Source organism: Ascaphus truei, unplaced genomic scaffold (assembly GCF_040206685.1).
Source record: "Ascaphus truei isolate aAscTru1 unplaced genomic scaffold, aAscTru1.hap1 HAP1_SCAFFOLD_279, whole genome shotgun sequence".
Taxonomy (NCBI): domain Eukaryota; kingdom Metazoa; phylum Chordata; class Amphibia; order Anura; family Ascaphidae; genus Ascaphus; species Ascaphus truei.
The window spans coordinates 111,199-122,311 of NW_027455739.1; the positions used below are offsets into that span (position 1 = coordinate 111,199).

General features: G+C 46.9%; 1 protein-coding gene across 1 annotated transcript; it reads left to right on the top strand.

Annotated features, from left to right (window-relative positions):
- Positions 1-217: 217 nt before the first annotated feature.
- On the top strand, positions 218-1,525 carry LOC142481544 (uncharacterized protein F54H12.2-like). The gene has a single exon (XM_075582932.1). The coding sequence runs from the start codon at positions 218-220 to the stop codon at positions 1,523-1,525; it is 1,308 nt and encodes a 435-aa protein (XP_075439047.1).
- The last annotated feature ends 9,588 nt before the right edge of the window (positions 1,526-11,113 follow it).

Here is an 11,113-nt window from a genome sequence, read left to right on the forward strand (position 1 = left end):
ATGGGCGGTGCAGCACAAGATGGGTCCGGTCTCGTGTACATCAGTAGAAGCAGTGCTAAAGGCAAACGCAAACACAGCGTTGCATTCCCACCCAGCACAGCACGTTATCAAAACAAAAAGAGCAGTCGCAACGTCAGAAAGAAGAAAAAAACCTCACGACGGAACTTAAACGACATTTTTTGATTCATTTGACAAGACAAAAAAAAGTTATTTCATCATGGCGTTTATTCACACCAACTCCATAGAATGCGCTAAATCTGAACTGGATATCTTTGAAATACAGCCTACACAGACGAGCATAGAAAAAAGTCTGTATGTGGAAATACAGCCGTTGGCCGCCCTTTCAGAAACGGCTCCGTTGGAATTTTATATCGCTGGCAGCGGGAAACATTATTTCGACCTCAATAATACTTTGATTTACATTACGTGTAAGATCGTCAAACAGGACAATACACCGATTGCTGATGGAGCACGCGTGAGTTTAATCAATTATCCGATAGCAACGCTTTTCAATCAATTAGATGTGACTTTGGGGGACAGACTCATATCGCAATCCAATAATCTGTACGCATATCGGGCGTATATTGAAACAATTCTGAACTATAGCGCTGATGCATTATCCACGCAGTTAACCACCGGCTTATTTTACAAGGATACAGCGGGGCAACACCAAACCCGCACAGTGGAGGGTGATAACCAGGGTTTTACAAAGCGTTCCCAAATGACAGAGCGTGGTAAAGCCGTTGAATTACTAGGACATCTACATAGCGATATATTTTTTCAAGAGAAGCTTATACTGAACGGTCTGGACTTAAAAATTAAACTCACTAGAAATAAAGATACATTTTGTTTAATGTCTGCTGAGGCTGAGCCGTTTAAGATTCAAATTCTAAACGCATCGCTGTTTGTCAAAAGGGTGCAAATTGCGCCGGCAGTGCGCATAGGTCATGCGCAGGGGCTTTTAAACGGCAACGCAAAATACACTATCGACCGTGTGGGGATGAAAATTTATAGCATCGCGGTCGGAAGCCGCGTATGCAATCTAGAAAACCTGTTTTTGGGTCAGTTACCCAAACTGGTCATTATAGGATTCGTTGATAATGACGCTTTTTCTGGTGCTTACGATAAAAAACCCCTTTGTTTCAAACACAACCATGTGAATTTTGCAGCACTGTATTTAGACGGCGAACAAATACCAACAAAACCGTTTCAACCAGACTTTGAGAATGCTAATTCTATTAGAGAATACATGGCACTGGTACAAATTGCCGGTAAACAAAATGCAGACGCTGGATTTCTCATTAATCGTGAAGAGTATGTTGAGGGGTACACGCTGTTTGCGTTTGATTTGTCACCCGATCAGGAACGCGGTGGACACTTCTCACTAATTCGCAATGGAAACCTGAGGGCTGAAATACGCTTTTCAAGGGCTCTGGATAGAACCGTTAATATTATTGTGTACTGCGTTTTTGATAACGTTATTGAGATAAACCAGAGAAGAGAAGTGTTATATGACTTTCTCTGAATAAAAAAAAAAGAATGAATACCATTCAAATAACGCAGTTTTTAAGCGCCGATCGATTCACCCGTGGACTGTTTCAAGGAGTTTACCCCTGCGATTTATTACCCCGTCGCGCGCTGACAAGTGCACCCACAGGTTTCATCATAAATACACATCCTCATAACGGTCTTGGTGAGCACTGGTTGGCGATTTTTTTTGATATAGATGGTTCTGGACATTTTTTCGACTCATACGGATTATCACCAAAAAGTGAACTCTTTCCTAAAGAAATTTTACAATTTTTAAATACGAACGTGAAACGCATAACGTTTCAGAACGCACAGTTGCAAGACACTTTGTCGTCTGCCTGCGGTGAATTTTGTATTTTTTTCATTCATCATATGTGTAAAGGTTTAACATTTGAAGAGATCTTAAAAAGTTTCACTAATGATTTTAAAAAAAAATGACCGCATAGTCGCTAATTTTATGAGAAAGCGTATGAGCCATTTAAAGCGGCGATATGTACACATTGACTGTACACAGAAATGTGTGGCCTGTTATAAAAATATATAATGCCATTTTTTAAAAACATGTGTCTGATATGTACTGTTTAATAAAAGCCTAATTATATTATACAATGCCAACAATGTCTCGGTTTATTTTATTTTTTATGGTCTTTTACAGCACTTTGATAATATAGATAAGTGTACCTTTATCAAAGCGGCAAGTTGGCATACTTAAAAAGTGGCGTAAAATTATAAAAAAGCTGAGCGATAAAAAATTTACAATTGTAAAAAAGAAACGCCTGGTGAAGCAGTCCGGTGGCTTTATTGGCTCTCTTTTGGGTTTTGCTATACTGCTGCTGACTGGCCTTCTCACTAACCGCTAATGGAATATGCTGAGAAAATGTACCTGGTCCCCAAACAAGATATGGATCGTTTACAACGTCCCCCCCAGCGAGAGGGCGACATACGTGAAGTTGCCATGCATCGCCTAGATACAGAAATGAATGCGATCTTAAATAGCAATAATTTATCAGAGGATGAAAAGATAAAAGATACACTACTGTACTGCAGAAATACTTGGTGCATGCTAGACAGAGCGAAGGGGAGAAGAACCGCTTAACACTTTTAATGCCTACTGATGAAACAGCCTCTCACCCTTTACACTTCCAGGATATTGTCTCAGCAGATACGACTGAAATCTGATTCGTGAGGTTTTTACTAATGTGAATGACCGCTTCAAGAAAAATGCAGAGTTATTGCTCAGTAAAATGTTTCAGGCTGAACATATTACAAGCTGGAATGACAAAGGGGAATTTATTTATAAAAAACAGGTTATACCAGGCTCTAATTTACTGGATTTGGTACGCGGTATTACACAAAGTCACACTGTTACAAAGCGTAAAATACCACAGGGATGGAGCCCTTTTCTGTCTGCGATGGCTGAACTGAATATCCCCTCATCGGTTGTGGGTAATGCGACAAATAGAGAAAGCCTGGATCGCTTAAAAATACTGGCCCCCGATACAACGCCCCCTCCTTCATCAACCCTTTTACCACTTCAGAAAAGAACCTCTGATTTGCGTTACAGTTCTTTAAGTGCCCCTGGCTTAACATCACCGCCGGGGTATTTACTAAACAAGAGGAGGGGTAGTCTATTAACGCCGTCGGCTGACTGGTTGAAACTGTAAATAAGCTGTTAATTTTTTTTTTTTCCACTGTAAATAAGACATTGTATTGCTGTCCCTCTATACTATGTATGGTACTCACCTAATGACTCTAGATGTATTTAGTCTATTAATGCCTTAACTGCCGTTTAATACCTTATTTACTTTTTTAATTGTAAATACGACATGTAATTATTTCCTGCTTGAAAACTGTTGTATCTTTTAAAAATAAAATAAGCAATTTTTGACTATTATACAATTATGCTTTTTATTTTTATGTAGCCCTGTTGCGGCTAACACACGTACAGACTCTATACAAATAAAAAAAAATATAAAAAGATTATGTCTGGGGAGGGATTCGAACCCACGCGGACATACGTCCACGTGACACATGATGGGTTTAGACTCTTAAAGCCGTATTCTGTCTGAATTTTAAAAAAATGCTATGCCCCCTTTTCAACGTCTTTTGAAAATTTCTGACATGCGCACTGCGTTTTTTCAGAATAAACATGTCCAGACTTGCCCCGAATGAAAAAAAACATGTTCGGGCATGCCCCAAACGCCTATAAACATGCCCGGACATGCCCCGCGTATGTATACGCCTCCTCCAATTTACGTCAACAGTATGCACCAATCACAAAAAAAGAATAAAAAATACACATCATAATAAAAAATGGGCTCAGGGGGGTGTCAACCGCGTTTTTTTGGCGTAGGTGGGTGTCAACCGCGTTTTTTTGGTGTAGGGGGCGTCAACTGTGAGTTTTTGGCGTAGGGGGCGTCAACCTAAAAAAATTGGCGCAGGGGGCGGGGCCGGATACGGAAGGGGCGGGACCGGATACGGAAGGGGCGGGACATAGGACGGGTTTAAGGTCAAAAGGGGGAGTGGCTTAGGCCAAAAGGGGGCGTGGTACCTGTCAAAGAAAGTTTGACATAATGTATGCCTCCCTACTACTCACTGTAATTGCTTTATACAAATATATTGCTTCGACCTTTCACCATAAATAGGAACATATACCCTATGCTTGTGTAGCCATGCATAATAATGGACTGCAGACATCTTCCCTGTTGGCAGTAAACCCTGGTAAGTACAGGAATGCCAGCAGTAGTTATGGAGGTTTTCCCTCACACCCTGGTGAGTTGCCCTATGTATGGATGGGAGTGGCTGCATGCTCTGAGTCCCTGGTTAGTGACATCAGAGATGTGCCTTCCCCCTGAAGTATATAAGGCACAACACTGTTAGAGAGTTAGTTGCTAAAGTGTTTGGCTCCTGTGAAAGGGATTGCAGGATTGCTTTGTGCCCACTAGTGCTGTAACTAGTGGCACTGGTTTCCAGATCAAGCCTGTCAAGGCCACACTGTGTCCAGGGACCTGGCACAGGGGTAATCTCCCTACAGGGAGAGGGGATCCCACTCCAATTAGGAGGGCAGTACGGAGCACTGGGACAGCACGGGCAGTACGGTGGCAAAGGGACAGCACGGAGAAATGTGCGGCTAGAGCTGAAAGCTGCCCGGGGCAGTCTACTTCATCGAGTACATCAATAAAGATGCCCTGTTCAAAGATACCCCCACTGTGTGAGTGTGAGATTACTCTACAGTGGCAGTCACCACCGAGAAGGAGTTCCTCACCAGGACCATCTTCCTGCAGAAGCATAGATCCTGATGAGGTGGAGGCACTGCACATGATATAGGTAGGACTCGCACCCACTACCTCAGCTACCTGTTCCTGATGACATCCCCTAATACCATCGTGCAGGAGACTCAGGAATCCTGTCACCTGCAGGTGCACCACCATACACCATCATGTAATGGGGACCGGTTAGACCACATGGGCCAATGTGAGATTGGTTGGGTCAGACAGGAGGGAACACCCGTTACATTTGGAGGCGCTGCTAAGATACCTGTCAAAAGGACAGGCTTTTGCTAGGCACATTAGGAAACAGGGAGAGTGTCTGCTGCCACTTTGTGCTGCGTGGGACGGAGCCAGGGGTAGTCGGGGAGCTGCTGGAGCTGCAGACCGCACAGACGCCCTGGGATCCTTCAAGTGGTTAGTGGGTCTGGAGAGGGGGGCTATTGCTGTTCTAGTCACCTTGAGGTAGCGCTGGTGGGGGACGCCTGAAGGGATAAACTGGTAACTTAGGGCAGGAATTCTGGAAGGGTCCGCGCTAGGCTAACCAACAGTAGGTAGACGCCCAAGTACTGCATGGAAGAGCCAGAGTACTCTAGTCTCCATTCCAGACCACTTACCAAGAGTTGCACAGACTGGGAGGAAGGAGATACAGTAGACACCAAAAGAGTGAGCCTAGCCTGAGGTAGTGCAACACGAGTCAGATCTACGTTAGGTACACAAGGTGGTGCACAAGGCATTTTTATTGTATCAATGTGGTAGCTGCCCCACAGAGCGGAGCTCCATGTACAAAATCCTATATTCAGTGACCGAGAGAGAACCGCAACAATGGAGGATCTGCAAAGCGCAGAAGGTCCAGGATGGCGGACAGAGGAAGAGATCGCACCTGTTCTGTGCGAGTATGAAGAACAAGCTACAGAAGAGACTTTTGTGAGCCTGTTATGGACTGGCGTGAGAGCCGTGGCTGCGCCGTGTTTGTCCTGCTTATGCTCTTGGGATAGTAACCCCGAGGACAGTGAGGATGACAGTATTGTCAGATGGGAGGAACGGAATGGACTTGCTTATCATTCGATACACAAACAACCAAACGCTACCTCAAATGTGATGCAAAAAGACAGTACGAACCAAGATGGCGGTTCCCGCGTTCCCGGGACACCGCGTGGGCCAGCTGCAGAAAGTCTTGCAACTTTGCAGTTTGCTGATTGTTGGCCAGGATTGGCGCCAATGAGAAAACCCCACCCTGTTGGGGAGTATGGCGCGAAAACTGGAGCCGCGCCCTCATGGACTATGACTCACTCCGCCCCTGTGCTGGGTCAGCCTACAAGTCTACGAGACCTCCCTCTAGTTTCAACCAGGGGGAGTGGTTTGCAGTTCCACCGGATGCGGATGGAGAAGGTAGGAGGAGGGGTTGCCAAACCAGCCCCTGCACTCCAGTTGCGAAGAGCCAGTAAGCAGTACAGACCCTTAAAGAGAGTACCTCCACTGGTGAATATGGCTGGTGTGCCTGAGCAAGTGGAACAGAGTCCGTTGATTACTACACACCCCTAGTCGGCTCCAGGAGGCTTCCTGATCCTCCGGGTAGAGGGTGTAGAGACTGTGGCGTGTCTCTGCCTGCAGTGCAGACTGCCGGGCGGAGCCGTGGGCACTGCGGCCCGATGCCCTCATTGTGGACTGCAGTATCTGTGGCCCATGCCGACTTTTGTGCCGGTGCAAGCCGTGGATGCCAAGGAAGATGTCCCTATGTTGGCAGCGGAGCTTCCGGGTGCATTATGGCGAGAAACCATGGGTCCCGAAGAACAGGGACCAGGGCCAGTTCACAAGAAAGAAAAACACAGTCATCGACGGGGTGACAAGAGAGGGGCACACCGGTGATCACCTAACGGGATGCCCCGCCCGAATGCGAAGCTAGAGTCCTCGGACGAGGAGTGCGCAAGGCTGTCTGAGGTGTTGGAGTTGATGCCAGAGTACCATACTAGCGGTACACCGTGGCGAGATGCCATCCCTCGTGGTGTGGAGACACGGAGTCGAGTGTCACCAGTACCGCGACAACCCGAGCAGCGGAGTCCCACGGGCGTGGTGACTAGCGGTTCGGATGGAGGTCGATCCACCCCGACCGTACGGCATAGTAAAGCAAAGCCGTGTCTATCGCAGGCTACAGGGGTGGTGAGCAAGGAAGAGCGGAGCCAGGCCCAGACGGGATCGCGCCGAAGCAGGGTGTTGCCGGATGTCCTGGTGGAGGAAGAGGTCTCATTTGGGGACCCAACTCAAGATGGCGGCGAGGCACGTGCGTGCAAGGAGAACGTTCCTGATGACCAGAGCGGGGTTGAGTGGGAAATGATCGCGCCTCTACGGTCGAGCAGCGGAAGTCGGTCGCCTACGTTGACGAGGAATGGGCGATCGACCGGAGAGTAAAGAGTCCCAGCACTGGTGAAGAGGAGAGACTTTGTAGTGGAGCTGAGTCAGGTATTGCCGAGGAGCAGGTCGTAACCCTGCCGATGCCTACTGTCCGGCCCTATCCCCAAACCCCATCCACTCCCAAAGTTAGCCCCAAGGCCTTAGATAAAGTTCCTGCCCCAGTCGTTTTCACGTTTGGGTCAACTTCTTGTCTAGGGATGTCAGGGGATTCCCGGGTCACTTCTGAAGAACGGACTGGAAGCCTGGACTGGGGAACATCTGATGATGGATCGGTGGGAGGAGGGAGGATTTCCCGACAAGTGTCGGTATATAGTGACTGTCCTAGCGCTATGAGTGTCACAATTGGGAATAAGTCACAGCGCCGGGGAATTGCGGCACCATCTGAGGGTACCTCGGGGGTATCTTCTGGGGGGCCCGAAGAGGAGGAATCCCTTGAGTCAGGTCAGAAAGAGCTCAGGGAGAGTAGATGGTGGGCTCCTCTGTATGAGGGATATTTAGCGTGGCTTGACCGCACCCGATTTATTCTGGAAAGAGATGGGGTGGTGGATCATTTTTGGGCTACCGGTGAATTTGATGATGTGGCTTACCTTAAAGAGTTGCAAATGAGGTGGGGTAAGATTAGGCGAGGTCTAATCACGCCAAAGGGTCCCGAGAGATTAGAGGATCCCGTTGAACCAGACGAGCCCCTGTCATGGGTGTTGCCGGGGAGGGCGGGATATGCTAAATTGACCTGGGCCTGCCGTGCCGAGCGAGCTATCGCAGCTAAATATAAGAGGTCTCATGGGCTTGAGTACCCTTATGTCCCCGAACCTCTTATGAGAGAGATCGAAGATAACCGAGCAAGGTGGCTCCGGGCTGACATTGAGTATTATATTGTCAACAAGGGGGGTGCCATTACGGGAGTTCAGGCTGAGCAAAGAGTTTCTCAATTGATGAGGGTTTGGACGATCGGGCTCAGCATTTACATGCATAAAGTAGTGTACCGCAATGAGCGAGGCCTGCCCCGGGAGTACTGTACAGTGTCACGGTGACCGATGCAGCGGGAAGGGAGGTGAAAAAGCCAGACCCTAGACACTACTATTAGGTTGCCTGAATAGATAGAGTCTGTGTTTGATCTAGCGCTCCCTGCTGGTCAGAGTGTGCTCTGCGTTGCATTATTATGATAATCAATGATGTTTTGAAAATCTAATTTGTGTGTTCTTTTGCAGTGTTTCCTGGCGCAAGGTACACCAAATTTAGGTCCCAGCCAGGTCGGTGGGGATTCATCAGGGGGAGTATGTAGCCATGCATAATAATGGACTGCAGACATCTTCCCTATTGGCAGTAAACCCTGGTAAGTACAGGAATGCCAGCAGTAGTTATGGAGGTTTTCCCTCACACCCTGGTGAGGTGCCCTATGTCTGGATGGGAGTGGCTGCATGCTCTGAGTCCCTGGTTAGTGACATCAGAGATGTGCCTGCCCCCTGAGGTATATAAGGCACAACACTGTCAAGTTAGAGAGTTAGTTGCTAAAGGGAAAGGGATTGCAGGATAGCTTTGTGCCCACTAGTGCTGTAACTAGTGGCACTGGTTTCCAGATCAAGCCTGTCAAGGCCACACTGTGTCCAGGGACCTGGCACAGGGGTGATCTCCCTACGGGGAGAGGGGATCCCTCTCCAATTAGGAGGGCAGTACCTGGCAAAGGGACAGCACGGAGAAATGTGCGGCTAGAGCTGAAAGCTGCCCGGGGCAGTCTACTTCATCGAGTACATCAATAAAGATGCCCTGTTCAAAGATACCCCCACTGTGTGAGTGTGAGATTACTCTACAGTGGCAGTCACCACCGAGAAGGAGTTCCTCACCAGGACCATCTTCCTGCGGAAGCATACATCCTGATGAGGTGTAGGCGCTGCACATGATATAGGTAGGACTCGCACCCACTACCTCAGCTACCTGTTCCTCATGACATCCCCTAATACCATAGTGCGGGGACTCAGGAGTCCTGTCACCTGCAGGTGCACCACCATACACCATCATGTAATGGGGACCGGTTAGACCACACGGGCCAATGTGAGATTGGGTGGGTCAGACAGGAGGGAACACCCGTTACATTTGTAATTTGGGTTAATTAGTACCTCATTTCATATGTGTATTTGACTTAGGTTACGTTTGAAGGAAACTGCAGAAATTAACATGTAATCACACAATATAGGTTCATACGGGAGGGTGGGGTTGGCAGACACAGAGCAAGATCACACGGTCATGGTATGGTCAAGTGCAGTGGGAGTGCTTACAGGTGGTACAAGTTAATCATAGCTCATGGTGTTGTCACGTCTTGTGGGAGGGACAACAGTTACTAGAAGCTGACCATGTTAACACAAGTACAGTACATCACATTAATTTTAAATGCTAATTACAAGAATACTTTCACCCACACCTGAACTATATATGTAAAGTACGTTAGTCATTCTTTCACTCCTAGATTCTTCTAACGTTTGTGAAACGCCATCATTATGACACCAGTACCATCTGTGAGCGACACACTGCATGTGTTGCTGAGTGTCAGCCACATAGAGCACTACGCAAGCTTATCTTACATGTTATGCCACATCTGTTAACACATTACCACAATTAGTAAATGAATGCAAAGGCGAGTCAACTTTCCGTTCCTGCTAGTGATTTTCAAATTTAGATGTAGATTAGTACACAACTTATGTATTTATTCAACCTAAATGTTTGTAAAAAAGAGCATTCCTGCATGAACAATGTCTGCTGTTTCAAATAAATGTGCTGACTATGTTCAATTATCCATTTATGTAAAGATTCATTCTATATAGGTTGCAATACCAATATAATTGTTATGTTGTTCCTTGAAGCATAAATTTAGACATAACTAAGTTCACAAAATTAAATTCATGTATATTCTGATCAAAATACAGTGAACATCTTAATTTAATATTGTATATAGTTGCTGTTGTGTCACCTGGCAAGGAAACAGTCTCATCACCTGGATCATCAAGCTCATCAGCAATGTCATCATCAAGAATGGAAGGTGAGTGTATGATGTAAAGGCCATATATTGTGTAAATGTTTGGTAATACAATAGACATGTGAAATACATATTTTTTAAATTAACTTTACATCATGTACTGCTGCGGCACAGTTTATTCGAGCATTTGCCCGTTCTGTGCCGCAGCAGTAGCCTGGCGCGCGCCCGAGTGTGACGGGCGCGCGCCGAAGCAGCGGAAGAGCGCCCTCCGATCGGGGCGCTCTCCCTCCCGCTGCCGGGTCCGCCGGGTCCCCCGGAACCCCCTGCCGCTGTCCCGCGATCGCGGGACACCAGGGCTCCCTCGGGGAGCCCCTGGACGTGCGTGCAGGGGGCGCACGCTCCCGAAGACGCGTGACCGCGCGTCTATGACGCGCGGCACGCCGAGGGGCGGCCACTAGCAAGCCGGGAAATCTCCCGGCTTGCGGATCTGGCCGCAGTGCAATTAAATGTGTCGCCAGTGTATTGTCACAGATCATGTAATGTAGACTGTCCACATGTATTGTGTGTTTTGTTAGTATTCTGCTATTATTGGGGATGTTACAACATCCTTTCATTCATTCTTCTTTCACACTGACACATACTGTATTTGTTAATTAAATAATCATCTTTTAATTAAACACAAACAACATAAAATGGTGTGATATGTGTGACAGTATGGTTCCAAAAGAAAAAAAAAGATAATTAATTGAAAGATGCATGCAAGTTCATCATGTGTTTAATTTATTTTATATAAAGATGTTGGCGGCCAAGCACAAATTCAAACAAGTGAACATGAAGATGCGCACACTCCTGCATTAACACCGCAACCACGTCCTCCTGCTCGTGACACGTACGCAGCTATTGCAGCTTCAGAAGAAAGAATCTTGTGTGAAGACAA

Bases quoted from the DNA above. Each gene is read 5' to 3' on its own strand.
- LOC142481544 (XM_075582932.1), top strand. From the start codon at position 218: ATGGCGTTTATTCACACCAACTCCATAGAATGCGCTAAATCTGAACTG.